General features: G+C 37.4%; 1 protein-coding gene across 1 annotated transcript in view; it reads right to left on the bottom strand.

Moving 5' to 3' along the window:
• LOC149796154 (nuclear transcription factor Y subunit beta-like) overlaps positions 1-24,650 on the bottom strand; it is a 52,252-nt gene that overhangs the window by 4,548 nt on the left and 23,054 nt on the right. The window contains exons 6-8 of the mRNA XM_089966089.1: positions 17,829-17,958; positions 3,460-3,535; positions 280-359 (exon numbers count right to left, since the gene is read on the bottom strand). Of these exons, the coding sequence (XP_089822215.1) occupies positions 280-359; positions 3,460-3,535; positions 17,829-17,958 (286 nt within the window). The remainder of the gene's footprint in view (positions 1-279; positions 360-3,459; positions 3,536-17,828; positions 17,959-24,650) is intronic.

The following is a 24,650-nucleotide window of genomic DNA, read 5'->3' as shown; positions in this document are numbered from 1 at the left end:
ATGTGAGAATATAAAAAGTTACTTTACAATATACAATGTGGAGCCAAAATTGTACCCCGATTTACAGCTGGATATGACAGATTCAAGCTCACTCATATATAGAATCAAACAAACTCTATTCCCTCAGGTTAAAAAATGCTGACCCTTGTCTAATGCAAAGAGATGCATATTTTTTAAAGTCAATGTTACTTTGCTATTGGCTGCCCATCCAACCCTTAATTAAGAAAAATTCAGATTAACTGATTATGGACAGAAAAATTCATTAACAGAATGGCTTACTTGATTTGTGAAATTTGTAAAGATGACACCCTGCTGAGCTCCCTGGTCCGCAGACAGGATGTTTGCTGTTAACCCTTGTGCTTAAAAAAACAAAACAAAAACAGATAATGTATATAAGAAGAGGGACAGAAGTGATCAATTAATCCCATGCAATATAATGACTTGTAGTTTAAATGAAATGTTTCTGATGAACAGGTTTTCAAATTAATGAATTTTTTTATTTACACACAGGCCTTTGGGGATGCAAGGGGAATGTTCTTTCAAACCCTTTGTTACTAGCTGCATGTACAGTCATTGCAAAGTGCAGAAAATACAGCATAAAGATTTTTAAAATTTCCATCAATCATGTTGGCTGTTCTTAATTTTTGCTGGACACTTCAAGTCAATATTTCTCCAAATTTTTATGTCTAAATTGTGACAAAAGATATCCCCCCTGCATATATGCATACAAATACCAAAGTGATTGATTTTTCAAGCTTCAACCAGGACAGACTCAACATAAATTATACTCTCCTAGCAAATTACTGTTTCTAAAAGTTCTGCATACATATCCACCAAAAATGTTAAATTGGGTACAGATATGCAGACAATCTGCAAAAACAAAAAGATTTTACTTCCATGATTACAATGAATACCTGGCCACCACATTTTTTGAAGTGATACATGTTAATGGTAATCCAGGAAAGATCTTCTTCAAGGAATTTAATGTGCATTCCCTGTGGACAAGATATGAACAATTAAAACAAATTCTGTTTCTTGTAACCTAACCAACCCTCCCAAAATCCCACAGATCAATATTTTTTTCCTGAGAATGAACTTGTGAGTGAATATGATTTCTGGAAACTGTTACATCTGGTATGTTCCAGATTTTTTGTGTCATTTCAGTATTTAGTATTGACCACTCCAAATACTTCATAGTTTTTCATATTTAAACAACAATTTTTTATAAAAAGACTATCTACCAATCCAATCTGTTTCAAGCCTTTTTTCTTCTTCTTGGATTAATGCTATACTCTTACGTTAATTTGGTAAAGATGTAAAAACTGCTGAGATGTACAAGAATATGAGTACTGACACTGGTATACTCATAAAGCAATAACCAACACTTATTTACTGTGCACCAATTGTAGAAAATCAAAGTTGGATTATTGTCACTTCCAAATATATTAATACATAATCCGAGTGTTTGCAATTTATGACAAAGTCTTACCATACAAGACTTGGCAAATAAGCCAGGTGAAAATCTACAGGAATGATAAATGGAAACTGCACTGAACAAGGCCATCATTCCTGTACAATACTGTATTGGAAAGAAATGCAGTTTTAAAACCATCATTGCAAAGATATGATTGAATTTGAACAAATCATATAATTTCATTTACTGCTGATACATCTAATATACTAAAAACTTGATCAGCATTATTTATTGACATTTGTGTGATTCATCTTCTTTCAAAGATCATGTACACATACATACATATGTACTTTCTTGGCACAAAAATGACAAATCATTAATACAAGAAATTTCCCTGGATCTCTTCCAGAACATAGGGGACTTGGACCTGTCCATAACTTGAGATGATATTAAATGCAAATGTAATGCAGACCATTCTTTCAAGGTTTCTCTAGTTTCTGTACCTTCAGCCATATGGGATGGCAACTAGCACCATTTGTTCAAAACAAAAAGGCCCTAAGACAAGAAGCTCTGTAAACGTTTTCCTACTTTTACTAATGGTAGACATATATCTGCCAGTGAGTGGTGGATGCATGGGCTGAGCTGATCAAACAAAAATTTAAACCCAAATATTGGTGGTGTTATCTTTGCTAGCCAAGGGTCATCAATGAATTTTGTTCCATGTCAACGCCTGGCATATCTGACATACAGATGCATGCAAGTTTGGTTAAAATCAAACAATCCTAACTAAACTCAAATTGTGGAACCCAAACTCAGGAGAACCAGTAATATAGAGGACAACTCCTGTAAAGGAGTGGAATGCTGGAAATTAACCTTTTTCAGGGTTTCATAAACAATCTGCAAGCCATAGCTGGTTGAAATTGAAAAATCCTTCGTAAAATAATGCTGTGAGGTGGGGCAATCACGGACAACTACTTCAAACCATGACTTTATAGGCTAAAAAGTGAACTGCTTCTATGTCTCATCAATTCAAAGTTGCAACTAATTTTTTAAAAAATCCATTTCTTTGCTGGAAATTTATATTCTGGAAACCAAACTGCTGGTGGACAGACATGCACTTCACTGAATAGGGCCCTAATTAAGGGTATTATTGTAAGGAAATACTAGTGGGTGTGTCTGATAAAAATGGTCAACAACTTGTTAAAAGATGAAGCAGAGAATTGATAAAAGTCGGTCATGGCCTCGTCAATATCAAATCAAGCAGAAACAAAAGCATATGGGTCTGGGAATCTGGGGCTATAGGTCCATAAAATGACATACAGTGCTGACAATGGAACTCGGCAAAGGTCTCATCAATTTTAACCTGCTGACCAAATTAATTTTAATCCAGTAACAACTAAGGGAGGTACTGTTTGGAAACAAGAGTGAGTTGATTTGACCATCAGGGGCTACAATTTTGTTCAACAATGATACAGAATTCTGAAAATTAACCTCAGCCAAGGTCTTATCAGTATCAAGCTATGTAGCAAATCTGGTTGAAAATGCAACAATAATTAAGTGAGTTACTGTGTTGAAATGCAAATGGGATGGATGGACAGAAAGAAAAGAGGAGGCACAAATATTAGACCCACTTTAATACTACCCATTTTCTACAGAAAGCAGGGGACAATACATCTAAGGGAAAAAAGATAAATAAATGGCAGTTTCTGGTAAAATTTTGCAAATGTTTGATACATGGGAAAAATTTTTTAAAAAGTTTTATGACTAGTATCTACACTTCATAGACAATTTTACAAAATGCTGTTTTTGTGGCCTGAAAACATGACTTTAATAATCTGTTTAATGTCATCTCTATAATCTTTTATCTTCATATTAAAGACAAGGGTCTGTATTTTCAAATCAAAACATCAGTTGATGCCAATGCTGCGATCAGAGAGGTTACCAAAATGTTTCACTTTTCCAATAGCTAAAAAGAAATTTGTTCTTGCTATGGCCAATTTAAGTAAGACAATTAAGTTGTACAGTAACTGTTACATATTTCTTACATAGTCCATAAGCTTCATCTCCCATTTCATCCATTTCTTCATGCCTGTTACTTGCCCCTTTATCTCCTTTCATTGCCTGCAAATAAAAAATGAAAAATAAGTATTCCATGGAACCAGGTCTCTCATGTTCACTGATGCATCCCCTATGTATCTGACATGCAAAGATTTAACACAAAACTGTAATGCAGACACCACCGCTGTACAAGTGATAACTATTTCTCATTATGCTTATGAAGCTGAGGTACAATTTCTCATTAAGCATGAGGTCTTGATGGCAAGAATCCATTCTGATATGGGGGACTCCTCTCGTGGCCTAGTGGTTAGAGCATCCGCCTCAGATGCAGGAGGTTGCGGGTTCAAACCCCAGCAGAGTCATACCAAAGACTTACAAAAATGGTACTAACAGCTGCCTCACTAGGTGCTCAGCATTAAGAGGTTAGTGTTACGACTGGTTGGCCTGGTGTCAAGATAATGTGACTGGGTGGGACATAATGCTACATGTCTGTGGCATGATGCCCCAGTGCTAGACATCACCATAAACTGCCACACTGCATATGTCATTGTGATATGATTGAAAATTGTTAAAGCTACATTAACAATCCAAATCACACACACACACATCATTCTGATATGGGAATACAAGCAACCTAGCTTTTTCATTCATTAAAATAATGACCACCAACCCAAACCCCAAGTAAAAAAATAAATATCTACCAAACCTAATGCTTTTTCAGTTAATGATAAAGTATGGACTTCATTTAATGCAGTGGTGTCAAACAGCTGGGCCTTTTTATGACAAAGTATGGACCTCATTTAATGCCATGGTATCAAACAATCTAGGGGCCTTTTCTATGACACAGTATGGACCTAATGTAATGCAGGGGTGTCAAACAGCCAGGCCTTTTTATGAAAAAGTGAACCTCATTTAATGCAGTGGTGTTAAACAGCCTGGGGGCCTTTTGTATGACAAAAGTATGGACCTCATTTAATGCAGTGGTGTCAAACAGCCTGGGGGCCTTTTATATGACAAAGTATGGACCTCATTTAATGCAGTGGTGTCAAACAGCCTGGGGGCCTTTCATATGACAAAGTATGGACCTCATTTAATGCAGTGGTGTCAAACAGTCTGGCGCTATTTATGATAAAGCATGGACCTCATTTAACGCAGTGGTCTCAAACAGCCAGACCCTTTTTAAAGACAGTTTCATAGCTATCAAGCCTTTACAAGACCTAAACACAGTTCCTGACATATAAATGGTGTTATGATGACCATTTATTCTGCTAATGCTGGCAAGGCAAGAACTCTAAGAATATCATGGTACAAAATTTAAACGTTTAGCAATATCATCTGAAAGATTCAGATAAAATACATCAAATGATGTGAAAGATATATGGCTTTCAAAAGCTTTAATATGAAACTTTAGCCACCCTGACCAGCGGCTACCCGCTCCTTACAGCCAGAATCCGTTGGCACCGACGAGTTTGTGTTTAAAAGTACCCCTCACGAAAGGCCACCCGGCTAACGCGACCAGCAGCCAGCATATTAGTGCAATAATATAAAATCTACCCCTCACAACAGCCACATTTTATTTTAATATGTATCCAGAACCAGTACTTTATTCATAACGTGTGTTAAGTAATCCGATTTCTGTTTCCCGATGTCAGGTTTTCGTTACTGAAAGAAGTGTTGACTAAAGTATATGTACCACTAAGGTTAATATTATATCATTTACACCTCACGAGAAGCCACATTTATTCCATAAAGCCGAGAAAGACTCAAATTTTAATCCATACAAAAGGGTAAGTACATGTAATCCAAATAGCCTTACTGCTGTTATCATAAGATGTCAGGTTCAGTCACTGATAATTGTTAAGATTACAATTATTGAACAGTAGTAACAGCCGAGAAGTGTCAGCATCGATGTACAATACACAGGTCAGCAGGAAAATGGTTTGATAGCCTTTATGGCTTCCCTTAGTAAGATGTTGAGCTTGTTCACTTTGATAATTAGTGGCTATTACTACTGACAATAATTGTCAAAATTACAAATCCTAACGGCCGTGAGGTCAAATCTGCGTGATTTTAATGGTACATATTGAAGCCGTTTTGGCTTCTCTCACTTACTGTAAAGAAATGTATAAAAACAATAGGGTACCAGACTGCGACTAACGAATCACGTGACAAGATCACTTCCTTTAAAAACACACGGCAATTTGTTTAGATGCATACAAAATTGTTTTATCAGTATTGTAGTTGGCAACATGAATAACTTACTGCAAAAAGATCAACATGTCATCGAGGAAAAGAAAAATTCTCAGTTTAGAAGAGAAAGTGAAAGTAATTAAACCAACCGAGGGGTGTGTGTTTGAGGATCCTTGCAGAAAACTAATGTCGGAAAGACTCAGATAAACAATATCGTGAAAGATAAGGAAACAATTCTGCTGAAGTGGGAAGGTGAAATGGATGGAGAAAGGAAGATTGAGCCAGAAGATGTTTGTATCCTGATTTGAATGACAAGAAAAAGCAACAATTTTGTCAGCTGAATTGGGTTATGATGACTTTACCGCAAGTAACGGATGGTAGCACAGATTTCAAGTGCGACACAATATTAAGTGTTCTGTCCTTAGTGGAGAATCAGCTGATGTTAATAATGAAGATTGGAACAAAAGACCAAATGATATATGCAGGGGATATGACAGCAAGGATATTTTTAATTGTGACGAGACTGGTTTGTTTTTTAGACTGGTACCAACAAAGTGACAGATGATGTGATCTTAACATAATTATAAAGACAGTTTTAAAACTATATCAATGATTATTCATAACATTGTTTTGAAAATGATGAAACAGTTTGTTTCACAACATGCATGTAATTTTTTAATGTAAATATGAAATGTTTTAGAATTAAATGTTTCTTGTGACTTTCTTCATATGTATTTACTATTCGCATTTCATCCCCCTCTAGAAAGGCCACCCTCATTATAAGGCCACTTTTCTGCTGCAATAGGGGTGGCCTTATAAGAGGGGGACTACTGTATTGACAATGACAAAATTTCCATATAGTCATTTAAACAGTGATACCCATGTCTTGCATTCATTCAATTTAACATAATTAAACAAGAGCACCTTGAAGGGACTTGTGGTACACAGGCTGAAAAGAATTTGCAGGAATGTGCTACAAATGTTTTTTCCAACCTTCTGTCCACTTTCATTTCTGAACAGTGATGTCATCTCAGATATTCTTAAGAAACTCCAACATACCCAAGTTGGTAAAAAAACATAATTCTTCAGTGCTCAAGTTAAAATGTTTACAAAATAACTGCAATACATAAAAATGTCATGGCCTTTAACCTTAACTGATAACATGGACAAAAGATCAATGAACTAGATTTGGATCATGTTGAGAAATATCTATGTGCTAAGTCTGATTTATCCATACTTTTTATTAAACAAAACCCTAAGATACTTAACTTGCATTATTCAAAGTAACAGTTCTGAAAATGGCCTAATAAAAATGCATCCATACTTATTCATTATAGTGTTCATAAATCATCAGATTAAACCATGATCCAAGAAATTCAACTTTAAAACAATGTCCAAGTGCTGACTATCAACTTGTTTATTGAAAAGCAATTAAATATAATGTCAATAAAAATTAATTAAATTATGCACTATGAAGCACAAAAATGCATAGTGACATTTGACCTGTCCCAAGGCCATGCATGTCTGGTTTTCAAACTTCTTCAAATGCCATGTCAATGACATGATTGATTCAAGAGCAGAAGTGTAAGATTTTTGAAATGGCCACTGTGTTAGAAGTCAGATCAGTACCAAGTTCATTTGGAAGTACCAGTTCCATATAGTATTTTGTTGAAAATTCATGTAATACAAATATCTGCAATAAGATTTTCAAGACTGCTAAAAAGGTGATCATTTTGGAAGTTAGATCATCATTTCAATATAGAACCAACAAAATACTGCAGGAAGCGCTTTATTGAAAACCTAACGTCAATAAAACCATCTGTTTTGAAGATGACGCCTTAATAAGACTTTTAAGATGGCTATTATTGTAGCCACATTTGGAAGCATACATGCACCTTTTACGTTCTGGACCAACAACATATGAGAAGTATTTAAGTGTAAACATCATATCAATCTGACCATCACATCAAGAGAAATAAATTAACATGATTTTCAAGATGGCCACCATGGCAATCACATTGGATATCTGATCAGCACCATTGTAGTTTTAGAAAATCTACATATTAAACAGAGTAATTTGGTGAAAATCCCATGTCAGTGTGACTCCATGCAGGATGAGACATGATCACAATTTTCAAGATGGCCACCACAATGGTCATGTTGGATGGTGGTCATGTTTGACCATTTTTATTGTCAGATCAATATCAATATGTCACAAGATTTTTTTGGGTGAAAACCCCATGACAATTTTATCATCTCTTCAAGAAGTGTAGAAATAACAATGATATTAATGATGGCCACAATGGCAACCATGTTGGACATCAGATCAGCATCCTACCTTTTTTTATTTACAGTGACCTATCATAGGAAGTTTTCTTAGTGAAAGCCCTATGCTGACAACACTATGATTTCAATACAATTTGTGACAAGAGTGTAATGTTAACTGCATGGTGGTAATGTTGCATATTTGAGGGGCACCATTTTCATTTAGAACCAACAGAATGTCAGGATGAAACTGTATTCCATGTTTATGACTTTCTCCATGTAATTCTGGAGTAGTGACAAAAGAGAATGGTTGGATGACAGACCCAGGTGCATCTCACAAGCTCTTCTGCTCTTTGACCAGTATGGCTAAAAATATTAAAACCATCAGTCAGTTTAAAATTGCTATTGTCTGTGTAGATTTATATTTGAAAACCAATTCTTGGAATAAAAATCATTTTTTTGACAATACTTAACCTGACGATAATATGTTAGGAGAATGTCAAGTGCCTCACAAATCCAGCCTTCAAAAAATACAAATGATGTTAGCCACTTCATTTGGCTTGTTTCAGCAATAAAAGTGCCTAAAGGTCATCTGCTCATAAGTGCTGAAGTTTTACATGATAGTAGTCACCCACTACATAGAGGGATTGATAGCAAATCCCAGCAGTTATCAGTTATTACTTGTGCAGTGAGAGCACTCTTCCTGGGATGTAACTACAGGGACAGCTTAGGACAGTGTGCCCCAGTTATGATTAGGCTAAGTATTACTGGAAAAAAGCATGTTTTACCCCTCCTCCCATTTTTTCTTCAAATATATTGACTGATAACATGTGAGGAGAATAGGTTCGAGGTGGAGGGAGTGTGATTCCCTTTCCCCTTAGTTGGCCCTGGCTCAAGTCTCCTAACATGACAAGCAGCTTCAGGTTTCATGTAAAATATGGACTCAAGTATCACAGGACATTGAAATGATACAGTTTTTCACCCATAATTCCAGAAGAAGTAGAGTAAGCCATGTCATTACAAAAATGCTGAGAAACCTGAGAAGGCAGCCTTTTGCACTGCTGATAATGGTCCCTCCAGGTTGAATCAGACTCTTTGATGTGCAACGTCTCCAAGGTAAAAACTGGTAAAAATCATCTCAAACATCCATCGCATGGTTTCAATATGCTAGTCAGGGAGCATTTCTGCTCAAATGACATATTGGTAGCAACTGCCCAAACCTCAAGTGCCAATGTGCATGAAAAGCCAAACAATTTATATGGTCTTTGGATAATACCTTGTAATGCGAAAAGAGAACTCAGCTGATTAGGACAAAAAAATAGCAAAAATATGGTCCCTTCCTTTTTCATCAGTAAGAACTGGTTGGCTCAGTACACTTTGGGTACCACAAGAATATGCCAATGAGGTCCTGAAGTACCTGTTGGGAAGAAGACTTGGACATGAGTAGGCAGTGTGTTGCTTGTAATGAAACCTAGGGCCATAACAAGAAGCCAAAACTAGATAGTTCATCATGACCAATAAGGCCCGGATTATGCTGATTCTACCTGCTGAGAATAGAGTGCTGTATTTAGTCTTGTTCAACCAGACTCTTGCATGATGGAGTTTCTTCACTTTTTCTCTGTCTAAAATATACATTCTATACTGTAAAATCCATAAACAATATTTCCACATAAGTAACAAATACAAACGTAATATCCCATAGAAGTGGATGAGTGTATTGGAGTCAAAACATCAATGCATGCTGCCTGTATACAGTGTCACAGTCTAATCATTTGCACGAATTGAATGCAGAAGTGAGAACCTGTAGTATCTACATAAAGTTTATGTGATCAGTTCAAAATAAAATCCAAAAATATTACAATTATGCAATGATGTGATTAAAGTTAAATTTTACATAAGGTACTGACTATACTGTCAACAGATTAGCAACCTGAACAAACTTTTGGTTAAGTCTCAATTTTACACGGCTTTACCAGATACCAGCATGGTAAAGATCTTATGAGTGTGTTATCATTCTTTACAGGAAGGTCACTGGCGACAGATATTGGGCTGAAGCAGGTCCCTCCATGCTGTTTTGTCATTACATGTTCTGGGAAGCTGGAGCTTGTTGAGGAGCAAGGTTTGGAGGATATTTCCCTCACCCAGCATGCCTAAGAGGGGTCCTTCTGACTTCTCTGATCTCTCTTCGAAAATGAACTATAGGCTCTGAAGGCATGTGTCCTGACCTCCTCAATGTGGCCAGTGAATATGAACTTGGAGGGCACATGCTGATAGGCAAGGACAGCAATGCTGTGTTCTTGTCTCAGTGCTCATGTGGATAGAAATGCATCTCTCCACAACCTGTAAGTTAATAAAAGCAACTGTGGAACTGGAGAACGAGTCTTCAGCTGATATGCTGAGTAAACAAGCCATGGGCAAGACTCACTCCCATTAATGTCTGTCAGCAGACGTCTCTAAAGGGATCAATGCTATGCTCAACTTGCTGAAATATAGACACTGAGACCAGGTAAAGCTTGAAGCAAAAAGCTATGATGTTGTGAACCATTTGCTGCATGCTGAGGAAAGATTTCTGGCCGATGTTTATGGATGAAAGTTTTACATTCCCAGGCTTGTAACATCGCTGTTGACAGCATGCTGAAGACAGGCATAAATATTTTATTTTATTTATGACAATATTTACATCTGCCAAGCATTATCACTGCAAAAAGGGCATGAACAAGCTTGGGTCTTCAAGATATCTTTCAAAATAGTTTAAGATACCAGTAACCTGACTTGGTAAATATTTCAACAGATGTGAAAATTCTGAAAGAGGCCAATAACATAGTAGGACCCCTACTGAAATCAAAATATGTTGCCTCTACTTTTATAAGCATTAATCTGTTGATTATTTCTGAACTTAATCTGTTCCTTATCTGAATATAAATATAGCTCTGTACTGAGAACCACTTTCACTGTCTGCTGGGGCATATACATAGCTAGCTTAGTTGGCTGGAACAAGTTTGAAAACTGTTCTTTATTGTTGTGTACAATTTTCCACATCTTACAAGTAGTCTTTTGGATACTTCTGCTCCAAAATAAGATTTTTCACTTATATACACTCTGTCAAAGTTGAAATTTTTGAATTAGCACACTACTAGCTACCATGCCAGATTTACGTTTCCATAATGCTGTATTAGGATTTGTAAGTCCATTGTTGACATAGTCTACTTGCTCAAATAGCTTTATTGCTTAATTTCTTTTTTAGATTCTTACTAATTAGTTTTATCATAATCTTTCTGCTGGGGCTATATGGTTTTGTAGCACATGATCCTTCAGGGCTAAATTGTGACTAATGAAGAAACAGAGTTCAGTTTACTTTCAAATGTGTGAATTGTAATTTGGCTTCTTTGTCTGCCTATTCTACATTTAATTTTGAAATACCACTGAAATGAGGGGTTTACGGTAATGACATCTGTTTTTGTCCATCCAGCATATACATCAGATTCATATTTTCAGGTTCAAAATTACTCAATGAAATCTCCATTAATATTTTCCCAGCTTCTAGGGCATAACCGACTTTTGATCCGGAAATCGGATTCCACCGGATAGTATGAACTTCCGATTAATCGGAGTCGGACAAGGCAGGAACGACCGATTCAGATAATAAAAATAATAAAGTTGAATTTCTATAGCACCGTGTCTAACACTGCGTGTCATTCGATAGTGCGTTAATAAAGTTAAATAAGAAGTCAGAAAAGTCCAATATGGTCAACACAACGGGGTGAAACAATAATACTTGAGTTAGACCGAAAGATTTAAATTTATTAAAATATATAATACAGTCCTACCCGTTTATGTCAACATCCTCAATAATGAAGGCATAATATTGAATACATTGACACATGCTAATGAGGTATTAAAAGAAAATGATTCCGCAAGAGGCCAAGTTTATAGGACCAAACAAAAGCCTGTTTTATTTTTATTTGACCCCGACATTAAAGCATGGCGGCAAGATCAACTAATTGTTGAATAAAGTACAGGATGGAACTGGCCGCTTGCCGACATAAATGATTAAGGCGGGAAAATAAAAGCCTGGCGGCAAGATCAACTAATTGTTGAACAAAGAATGGGTCGGAACTGGCAAAAAAATAAAAAATTTCATGGATTCTTTGTGGCTTTGAACTTCGTTGCATTTTGCTATAGTCCTGCCATATCCTTCCCCTTGTGACATCGGTGTGATATGCAAAACGTGTGTAACACGGTTTAAAAAGTTGATTTGAAAAACCTTTTAATTTAGCATTTCCGATTAATTGAATCGTATCCGGAATCGGAAAAATTTCATGCCCAAAATCCGGAATCGGAAATCAGTAGAAAAATGCTAATCGGTTATGCCCTACCAGCTTCAATAACCTGTTATACTTCCTAACTTTAAAATTAAATTGCCTTGATCAGCCAGTATTTGCCTATCGAATTCATCATCTAAAGACGAACCACATTTTGGGTCTTCTAGATAGCCAGCATTATAAATGTGTATTTGTTAAACTCGTTATGGGCCCAATGTGCCAGTCAAATTTAGTTTAAATGTTCATTTATAACAATCACTCACGTCAAGCTGAAGAAACCAAATGTACAGTGGTATCCCTCTTGAACGGCCCCCCTGACCAGCGGCCAGAATCCGTTGGCACTGATGAGTTTGTGTTCAAAAGTACCCCTCACGAAAGGCCACCCGGCTAACGCGACCAGCACATTAGTGCAATAATATAACATTTACCCCTCACAACTGGCCGCGTTTTATTTGAATATGTATCCAGAACCAGTATTTTATTCATAACATGTGTTAAGTAATCCGATTTCTGTTTCCCGATGTCAGGTTTTCGTTACTGAAAGAAGTGTTGAGTAAAGTACATGTACCACTAAGATTAATATTATATCATTTACGCCTCACGATAAGCCAAATTTATTCCATAAAAACCGAGAAAGACTCAAATTTTAATCCATACAAATGAGTAAGTACATGTAATCCAATTAGCCTTACTGCTGTGTTATCATAAGATGTCCGGTTTAGTCACTCTGATAATTGTTAAGATTACAATTATTGAACAGTAGTAACAGCTGAGAAGTGGCAGTATCGATGTACAATACCCAAGTCAGCAGGAAAATGGTTTGATAGCCTTTATGGCTTCCCTTAGTAAGATGTTGAGCTTGTTCACTTTGATAATTAGTGGCTATTACTACTGAAAATAATTGTCAAAATTATGAATCCTAACGGCCGCGAGGTCAAATCTGCGTGATGTTAATGGTACATATCGAAGCCTTCTCTCACTTAGTGCAAACAAATGTATAAAAACAACAGGGTACCAGACTGCAACTAACGAATCAGGAGACAAGATCACTTCCTTTAAAAACACACGGCAATTTGTTTAGATGCATACAAAATTGTTTTATCAGTAATGTAGTTGGCAACACGAATAACTTACTGCAAAAAGATCAACATGTCATCGAGGAAAAGAAAAATTCTCAGTTTAGAAGAGAAAGTGAAATTAATTCACCTGACTGAAGGGGGGGGGGTTGAGGATCCTTGCAGAAAACTGATGTCGGAAAGACTCAGATGAACAATATCGTGAAAGATAATGAAACAATTCTGCAGAAATGGGAAGGTGAAATGGACGGAGAAAGGAAGATTGTTTGAGCCAGGAGACATTTGCATCCCGATTTGAATGACAAGAAAAGGCAACAATTTTGTCGGTTGAATTGGGATAAGACAACTTTACCGCAAGTAACGGATGGTTGCACAGATTTCAAGTGCGACACAATATTAAGTGTTCTGTCCTTAGTGGAGAATCAGCTTATGTTAATAATGAAGTTGTCGAAGATTGGAAGAAAAGACTAAACGATATATGCAGGGAATATTACAGCAAGGATATTTTTAATTGTGACCAGACTGGTTTGTGTTTTAGACTGTTACCAACAAAGTGAAAGATGATGTGATCTGTAACATAATTATAAAGACAGTTTTAAAACTATATCAATGGTTATTCATAGCATTCTTTTGAAAATGATGACACAGTTTGTTTTACATTTATTTCACAACATGCATGCGATTTTTTAATGAAAATATTAAATGTTTTAGAATTAAATGTATTTGTGACTTTCTTCATATGTATTTACTATTCGCATTTGTCATCCCCTCTAGCCCTCATTATAAGGCCACTTCCCTGCTGCATTAGGGGTGGCCTTATAAGAGGGGGACTACTGTATAAACAGTTATGAAAAAAATACATGTGAAAAGTGCTACAATATTTCTCCCTACTTAACCTTTGTCATGACAAGCATTTCAAGGGTGAATGAGTGAATAAAATTGTATGCCGTGCAGAGTGCATTTTCATATGCATGACCTGAAACTAATTTGTGGGAGTTCTTTCACATCACTGCTTTCCAAGTGTGTGAATTCATACAAATTCTGCACAAAGCACATGATCACATGCTCTTGGAGGATCTCTTGTCATGTGGTTGTGTAACAGTAGCCCATGGGGGCTGCCATACCATATTAGTAATGGTCCAGTAATCTGTTCAGTTCTCTGGATGTGGCACTGTGAGTGCAGAGATATTCCTGTGTGGGAGGGCCAAGATGGTGAAGATAGTTATTTGCATCTTTCTGCCTCGATTTAAAGAGCAACTTGAGCAAGTTGGAGACTGAAGAATACGCAGTAATAATGAAAGTTTCTGCATCCTTATGGAGCATTTCTTGGCTCTCTCTCTAGCCCAATCAGTGGTTATGATGTAAATGTCACTCATCTTGGTTTAGACCATTGCAAACAAATAGCACAAGCACGGTTTTATCATTATTCCATAGAACTAATACAGGTGAGGTGGTCATCTTATGCCAGCTAAAACTTCTTATAGCCCTATACTTAATCCAGTCCAATGTGTGATTTTGAATGAATAATGTCATATACAGGGAAAGTCAATGAAGTTTTGTACAAAGCTTACAGAGAAGTTGACTACAAATTATGATAAATGCAAGAGAAAATTATAGAAATTACTTTTTCCAGGAATAAATAATTATTTACTGGATATACTGTATATACTTGGTCGCAAGTCAACGTTTTTGTTACTGAAAATTTGATTCATGCAGAGCAGGGGCCATCTTTTAATAGTGACAAAAAAAAACCTTATAAATCATGGGGTAATGCTGGAAACTTTAAATGTTTGCAGCACACAAAACGAATAGTCAATTCAAAAACTTTTACGTTTTCCCGCCACTATTTCCATTCAGAAAAGTGTATATGGTATGCACTGTGGTTAACCCTTTCATGACAGTATATGTTACACAATACTTGCGTTAACAGTTACTTGAATTTTAATAATTTGAAAATATTATTAGTAAATTAAATATTATCCATCGCAAAGTGAAGTGACCATCAATGTTGTTTACTGTGAGTGTTGTTACAAGCAAGTACACTGCTCCATTTTTGTGCAAGCCCTAACAATATGCATTTGTACTAATATTTGTGGTTTTCTTGTATCAACACTGCGTTTGATGCAATACAAGTTTTGATTTAATTGGCATTTACCTTTTTCATAAGTCAGATATAACTCCCATGTGATATTTCTCTCAGTGCTCATGGCCAGACAAGTCCTTGGCTTGTAAAAGGCAACACTTGCTTTGTTTTACAAGTTGATATTCCTTTTGATGGAACTGCAGATTTAATTCATGTACTTGTTCAGTGCCAAGCAGAGTTCTACATCTTCCAGTGAAAGTTTGACACAAATGCTTTTGCTTGTAAAGGCAATATCCTTGTTTTCCCACTTGACAACCCTTTAATCTAGCCATGAGTTTGATGTTGCTCAGTGCCAAATAACCTAGGGTGGTTATCTGAACTCACTCCGATCCTGCAGCCTTTAATCCTTTAACTTATGTAAGCATCATTGGATGCCTCTACCCCATTCTCATGGAAGTGCCTTTTGATGCCTCTATCCAATTTGCATGGAAGTGAGTTTTGACACCTCTACACCATTCTAATGGAGATGCGTTTGGATGCCTGCTGCAAACATTTTAGTTTTTGTAGCGCCACCTTCACGGAAAACCCCTTATTAGATAATACATTTATTGCTACAAATGACCATTAAGTCAGATCATGTGGTCACTGCTTAAGCTCAAGTTGTAATCTGCTATCTGAAGTAAATGGGTTGAATTTTCCTCTCTCAAAAATGGATGCCATGAATTTCATTCAGTGCTTTCTTGTGTTTGCACGATTACAATCAGAACTATTAAAGCATCAATAACATAGGTAATGGTTCTGATGTTGATGAAGACATCACTTAGTTTTTATAATTTATCAAATTCAGGTGATTTAGTGATGCAGACTTCAACCAAGAACTGGGAAATGGCAGCTATGTTTGGTCATCGGCTTCACTAGCTTGACAGTGAATGAGTTCTCTAAAGAGTTTACAGCACACAAAAAATTCTAGAATGATCCGATTTTAATCTTTCTATACATAATAGATGTGTACCAAAAATGTAAAATGGTTCAAAGTGATGTTAAACATAACATGTGCTACACTGCAGTAACAGTTATCTGCCAGGCCTATGTGTATGGAGTGAAATAGATAAAGAGTGTTCCATTTATAGTGCACTGCCCTTTGGTACATGTATATACACTGAGTACAAAGCCATACACTCTACGAGGTAAAGGGTTAACAGATTTTGCAGACTGTAGGATCAAACTGTTACTTACAGACCCCAAGCTCAGTGTCTACATAAACACCGAAAATATGATATTAAAGCTTTGTAATAAACAGATGATGATGGAGGACTTCAGAACTTTATCACATAAATGAGGATGAAATCTTAGACTTTGTACCAAATAGTATTAGATAGCAACATTTACAGGATACTTTGAATCACAAAAATGTGGAATTAACTTTGAATGTTTATCAGTAAGACACGTGGAATTAACATATTACAGGATATTGTGAATTAGACCATTCTGAACTATTTTCATACCAGTATGTGACCTAAAAACCAAATTTATGGATTAACATATAAATGGGTTTAAAATGTCAAGCATTACAAATATGAATAAATATAAATGGATCAAATTCTAAAATATCAATTTATTTGCTACATTCTAATAAAGAAAATAATCATATTTTACACTCGTTTTATTATTTCCATCTATCTATTCAGTTTCACTTATTTTTCCAAAGTGCAACTCTGACTCATTGATGATGAATCACCCCTCAAGACAGATCTGACTTTCAAAATACACCACAAATTATAGGAAGGTCAAAGAGATATTGGATCTCTGAAGCTTTTTAAAGGGGAGGGAGGTTTACTTATAGTTGAGACAACTTAAAAGATAGAATGAAAGGTAACTTGCAAAAAGTTTGAAAACTAAGATAAGTTACATATACTATTAGGAATGACAATCAAGATGAAGCAAAACAGATCAGTGCAAAATATGTCTCTGATGATGAAAAAGCTAACTTCTCCAGGAAAAGTATATGGTGTATACTTCCAGGTGAAGAGAAAACATCTAAGGATCACTCAAACCAGTTAAAGGGCATAAAATGGAAAGAACATGCAAGATCTCTCAAGACACTGTGCTGACTAGGCATGAGTGAAAGCAGCAATTGAGGACTGATGGAATTTGGTACCAATCCTCAATCCAAGGCAAAACCACTCTGGCCTGACCTCAATCTTGGCTAGCAGATGACATTTTAGGATCTTTTTGCTAAAAGCAAGCCAAAAGATGTAGTTTGTTTTTCTTGGAAGGGCTGGATTGATGAGGTGGCAGATATTCTCCCAATGTATCATAATCAGGCATTGTACCTGAAAGACTTAAATGCAGTGTCTTGATATAGCTGTCAAGATGTGTTTTCAAATCATGCAAACTTTCTCAGTGGAAGATTACCCTACCTCTCTGTATTTTTGGAGATATAATTTCAGTGGTTCAACATAGCTGTCAAAGCCTAGTGTAGACATGGCAAAAAGAATGTCCTCCCCATTGATGGTCTTGCGCTTCTCTTGATGACATCGTTCACTAGCTCTATTTCAGTGTTAAGGACAACATTATTAATACTGCATAGTCAATACCTGTACAATTATGGCATCAGTGCTGTACCTTGGGACAGAAGTACACGTTTCCCTGACAAGGTACAACACTGCTGTCATTCAGCCACTTGAGCTGATATTTGAATTCACTGCATTTGAAGAGCTATTTACCTGTTCTTTCCCAATTCTGGATTCTTTGGTTTCAAACCTTAATAGCATCCTATATTTTTGCAGTTTGTTTTTGGACAAATCTGAGTTCATCTTCAAATTCAAATGTGGCATATTCACTTTCACTCCCCCATTTTTTTAAAGATATCTATAGAAAATTCTGATTTTGGCCTTGAAGTATTTTATAAAATAATAATCGTTGACAATTGAGTGAATGCACATTGTCACCTACCCCCTGGCTTTCACAGCCAAGAACAGTGGAGTGAAACTATGCTTTGTGCACAACTCACCATGTCTACTGCCCAGGGAAAAGATAATATTGCTTTTTCTCTGTCACTCAAGAAAGCATATTCTGCATGTACTTGCTCTGTGGCAACATGTAACCAAATCTGATTATCTGTACCAGACATTGCACGATCAACACATACAACACGTGGCTTTATTTGCCAAGATAACTGCTTTTACATTAGGAGTAAGTAAATGACTTTGTAAAGCTGTTTATGATAACACAGATGGCTTGTGAAATATGAACAATCAAAGTCTGAATGTTGCCTTTTGAAAAGGAAATTTGCCAAGGATCATTGACGTTTATCATCTTGGTGCTATTTCAATCTGGCAAGTACATGTTCTTTCAGTTTGAATTACAAGTGAGATTTAGTAAACTGATCTTAAATAATGGTTATGTAATGGTTTTAACTTTACACTGTCAGGATGTCACTAACAAGCTGGAGAATTTTTTTCACTTTTCATCTCATTAAAATAATACTGCAAATAAAAGGATTCTGAAAAACTGGAAGTTGCAAAAGTGAACAAATTCAACAGTGTTGAATCAGAATGACTTTAATTAGCATATTCAGGAGGAATATTCAATGACAGGCAATTTAGGCATTAGACGACACCAGGACAGTAATGTTCTAATTTGTGTTTACTGAATGTATCCTATACCTGCAAATTCCTGTTTTCTTTGCATCTTCTTAACTGTACTTACACAAATTTATATTGCAGTGCTCAATATTTTGAGTGACAAATAAAATTCATAGACATAATCCAGCAAGCAATCAACAGGCAATACATGCATACATACACTAACATATACAATTTACATAATAGACATTGTTTAAATATAAGTATGTTTACGACATTATTAACAAACCCAAATAAAGTTTCCCATGAGTTAATAATTTTCCTTCTTGGTCCATGGCAGGGGAAATAACTTTTAATTCTAACCCAGTCTGAGTCCCCTCAACACAAAAACAAGATACAACAACCAAATGTACAAGCTAGGGATAGGTAAATGACAGAAAGGCATTGATGTAAAATAATGTGGCCTAAATATACCCATTTTTTCTCAACTTGCTCCATATCCACTAAGCCTATAAAATGTGGTGACTCTACTGAGCTTTTGTGTTTCTATGAATAGCCACAATTTTAGTACACAACTGAAGCTATTCTGGTAATATAAAAAAAAGCCACGATTCAAACTTGACCCACTGGTGTCTTGAAATCATTAAATGGTTTATAGATGTATGGACAGCCTCACAGAAGCCAAAATGATTGCTATATGAAGTTCTAAACAAGGTGGGCTCAATAAACTTCTATGTGACTGCAGAAACACTGTCAATTAAAATCTCTACACGAAACAATCTACTGCAAGGAAGCTTCTGAAACAAAAAAGCTTTACACTCTAATTTACATATCTGAAAGGAATATATCAAAAGTTCTAACATCATTCCATCAGACCCAATTGTGATAGCTTTTATCTGTATTTAGACTGAAAACTCACTATATATATATATATATATATATATATATATATATATATATATATATATATATATATATATATGACTCTCTTGCACACACAGTCAGGCAGGCAGAAAAAGATGACATCAATGAATACACTTAATTTTTGTCTTATTTAAAACAAAATTATTTTACTTGTGCACACTAAGTTAGACATTGTGAATTATGTGACAGCATTTTTTGTTGTTGATCCAAATATTTCTTAACCATATGTCAGATCAAAACAGAGAAGACAGATTCAACTCAGTTTTTAAGTTAATTGCCACTTGAACCATCACAATGAATATCAAGCATCCAAAGTTTTACAGATATGGCAGTCATGTTTCATGTTATTCAAAGGGGGCATGGTCCATTCTAGACTGTAAATTTTAAGGGGTAGATTTCCCTATTCAACTGACAAAAATGCAAAGTTTTATGTAAATTATGTTTCTGTGAGAAGATTTACCCAATCACATTACATTAGGAATATTTTAGCCTGCTACCCTTCGAATCCAGACCTTATAAAAGACGCAAATTGTCTTATCCTATTTCAAATACACAAAGTGCAGTAACTCTTGCCCATTACCTTCCTTTGGCACCACCAGGTGTTGCTAGTTTTTAGCTGAGATGGGGTGGCTGGAAGGGTTTTTAAGTAATGTGATCAGGTGAACATAATTTACTTAAAAATTGGCTTTTTCCTTTGAATATGTTTCCTAATTACATTATGTTAGGAGAGGAGAAGGGTATAGTGAGCATCCGATCTCTACCTTGGGTATCCTTCTGGGAAAGAATAGCTTAGTTCCACATCTGAATGATAATCCGTTCTCCTAATTTTATAAGCAATGCAGCCTGGAGTCCCTTGACCTGCGACTCTTATCTATGGTTAAGAAGATGATGTTGAAATCTTCTTACCTACAAAATTTCACTGGTGAATCCAGCAAAGCTAACCAGCCATGTTGATTGATTTAGTTGCTCTGGTGTCCGTCTGTGCTGCTGCCAGCGGTCCAACAAGATCCATGGTTTGTCTCTGCATGCCAGCCAACAGCTTCCACTATATCTCGGATCGAAACATTACATTAGAACATTATGGCAGAGATGGCCCGAATCTCATGAGCTGTAATCTTCATGAGGTGGCTCTGTCTTCTGAGACCTCAGAGTATACCAAGCATATAACCCACTTCAGCCATGAAGCAGGGGCTTGCGGGCTGATATCCTGTTTCCCTGCTTTCACCAAGAGGAAGAGGCATTTGTGTGTGCCATGACATATCTCTGCTTGAGAACATGAACAGGATCTTGCAAAACTGCAGCTCTCAATCTCTCTAGGGGCCCAGAGTGGCCAAGTGGTCTAAAATGCCCACTGTTATGGATCACTGCCATCTCACCTGTCTTTGTGGGTTTTCGTCTTGAGCTTGGCAAATGTGGGTATGCGAGAAAGCTTGCCAGTAGCTTCTTGTGGGTCGGTGGTTCTGTCCAGGGGTTTATCTCCACCATTTTATACTAGCCGCCATGTATAGCCTATCTTTTGCTGAAAAGTGGCGTTAAACCCTACAACAATAACAACATCAATCCGTCTATACCCTGAATGCAGATGCTAAAGTGATCAGGAAATCTGTCTTGTATGATAGAAAATGTAGTAAAGTGTGGGCTAGAGGCTAAGATTTACTCAAACTGAGCCATGTTAAAACCCAGAATAGGTTCCAGTCTGGAAACAATGTGAGGGATTTTGGTCGATTGAGATCAAAATTAGTTAAAAGATCAGGAAGATCACTATCATGCCCAATATCATATCTGCCATGATGTCGGAATGTGTCCAATACCATAAAGTGCTAGCCTTGACAGTGATAGGGGCCAGCTGTTTCTCCTCAAGGAGCCAAGAATAAAAAGTAGGCCAATTAAGGGATTGTGGCACTCATAGGACGATATTATTGGTCTGGCACCAGTGTCTGAAATTGTGCCACTTCCCTGAAAAGCCTTCAGAGTGGAGGGCTTTTTTGCCCTTGAGATTCTCTCCACAATCAAAGGCTTAAATTGTTTCTCTCACAAGGCTGTCCAGATAAGAACCAAACATGCCCAAAAAGGGCAGTCCAGGCAGGGACTGAACACCCATGTGCAAATAAGACACATTCCTGGCAGACTCAATGTCTTGGTGAACACACTATCCAGGACAGGTGAAGTCCTTCACACAGAATAGTCTTTCAAACAATCGATCTTCACTCGACTGGCACACTTTGGGGACATCTGATGATTGACCTTTTTGCAGTGAGGTGGAATCACAAGCTTGGGCTGTGGATGTACTGTCAATCAGTTGCAAGGGGTTGTGGGTCTTTGCCTATCCTCCCACAGTCCTGATACTGAAAATAATCTATAAGTTATGAGGTCAGAGCTTCAAGATGATTCAGATAGCCCCTCTCAGGTGGGACAAGTCCTGGGTCACCAATCTATCTGATCTAGTGACAGATCTGCCCAGGAAGATTCCAGCCAACCTGAATCTCCTCAAACATCGGGTTCATTGGTTATCATGCCATATTTACAGTATAGTGGGTCACTGGTTTGAATCCTGTGCAGACCAACCATGATTGGCTGCTTTCGTGTGGGGCAAGAAACTTTCCTTTATGGCCTCTGTTTTAGATAGTCTTTCAAGTGATTATATGCGGTTTAACACCAGTCAACCAATAAATTAAGCCAAATGTATTGTCCCTTTAGTATGTTAATTCTATCGACTCATCCATTTGAACTACCTGCTTTCCATGAGGAGTTCAAATAAATTAGTACACTCTACTGTTCATGAATCTGTTGACCAATAATTTGTACACTGATATGGAGATTGTCACACCAACAACAGAGTTGAAAGACATAATGAGAATTGTTTTCTCCATAGAGGTAATCTTACCAGAAATGAAAGGCTTTGATGACAGCCTTCATTTCGAGGATGGTGATCTGCACAGCCCGTTCCCCTGGCTCCCACATGCTGCTGATGGTAGTGAAGTCTGGCAACAGGTGGACACCCCAATAGTATGCACTGGCAGCAGAATCCCAATGTTCAGCCAACCTGTTTGCTCCACTGATACTAGAATGATCAAATCTTGTGTGATCATGACTGCTTGATTTAAGGGACTTGAAAATAAGCACCACTGTGCCAATAATGTCATCTGTAAGGGGCATAGAATGAAAAAATCAAGGAGTTGCAAGAACTCTCTTGCTGAAATCAAAGTTTGGTTGGAAATGGACGTGATGAGTTTCACAATTCTGGGAGCATGAACATGAGGAAGCTGCAACCGATTCTTGCTGGTTAAGAACTCCATACCAAGACTGAAAAAGTTATGGACATGGGTCAAAAAGAAGATTGTTCATGTCTTGGGAGATGGATTGATCTTACCATGTTTCGGGAGGACGTTGTCCAGTTCTACTGCCCTCACTGCAGATGACATTGACCGGAACAGGGAGCTGACACAATCCATATGAGGGTAAAAGCTCAGGGGCTGACGTTGAGGCCAAAGGGAAGAATGGTGAATTGATAAATGGTGTTGTGGTGGCAAGTGAAACAGAAACGTGGATATGAAAGTATGTGTAATACAGGTTAAGACTGATGGCATACTCGCCTTTCCTGGCAAAGAGGCGGATTGACAATGCAGTCTCCATTTTGAACTTCAGAAGTGCGATCAATTGGTTTTGAAAGGCTGCCTGCAGGCAGTGAAGAGGGTAAGTCAATGCTTACGGTTTGGAGGCTTGAAGGTGCAGAAAGACTGTTTCTCTCCACCTCTGTACCTATGATGGTTAGGCAGTGGTCCTCAGGCATTAGTTTGGGATCAGTATTGGTGTACATCTGGCTGAGGAAATCCCCGGTTCAAGGCTGCTGAGCATCCTTTCACACTGGCGGAGACTAAGAGGGTCCAGACACGTGTGGGGAGAGCGGTGAGTTGATGGGGCAGTTCCTGAGCTGTCTGCCTCCAAACTTCTTTGATTCATCCTCTAAAAAGCAATAGTGACCCAAATGGGGTCGTCCATAAAGTAGGAGTGTGGTGCAATTTAAGCTACATTGACTGCAGACATGTGTCTCGTCGAATTAGGTCTAAATTGGCAGAAGCTGGCAAGGTATTACCCATAGTATGGTGAGCAGCTAGGCTAAGGACCCAAGCAACCCTGGCCATCATGTCCCACCACCAGGATGAACCAGCTTAGACATGGCATGGAACATGCTCTTATCCACTTTGTAGTACAATGGAGCTGACATGTGGACAGCTGCCAAATTCTTGTAGACAGCACAATGGTCCGTACTGAAGGCAATGGAGTGCATCTGATGCCAGTGAGAGGAAGAAGTAGCTGGAACCTGGCTTTCTGAGAAGAATGCTTTAGAGGTGCCTGGGTTGCCAATCCAACCCAAAAGCCAGCTGTTAATCTCTCCAATTATTTTGCCGATTGGAAAAAGGAGCCAGAAAGACGTCTTTTCCTCCTCCCCAGTATCAAGGCCTGGAATTTGTAATACTGGTTAGTGGTGGTGAGTGGAGGGCATTCTGAAATGGTCAACTCCCCATAGATTTCCTTGATTGCATACTGGAAGCTGAATTAAGTCTCCTCCAGAATAAAATGGGTCTCATCGCACTCACTTTGCGCTGGGTCCTCATCTTGGTGGGCTTGTAGTTCTGCACAAGTTATGTCCCGGCAGTCATATTTGGCAATGTCACTAGCTCTCCCTTGAGGGTAGGCAGTGAGTAATCTAAAACCAAACATAGCCGACAC

Source organism: Sinohyriopsis cumingii, chromosome 7 (assembly GCF_028554795.1).
Source record: "Sinohyriopsis cumingii isolate HCF-2022 chromosome 7, ASM2855479v2, whole genome shotgun sequence".
NCBI lineage: Eukaryota > Metazoa > Mollusca > Bivalvia > Unionida > Unionidae > Sinohyriopsis > Sinohyriopsis cumingii.
Note: the sequence above shows the minus strand (reverse complement) of the source record. Positions and strands in the feature narration are given on the sequence as shown.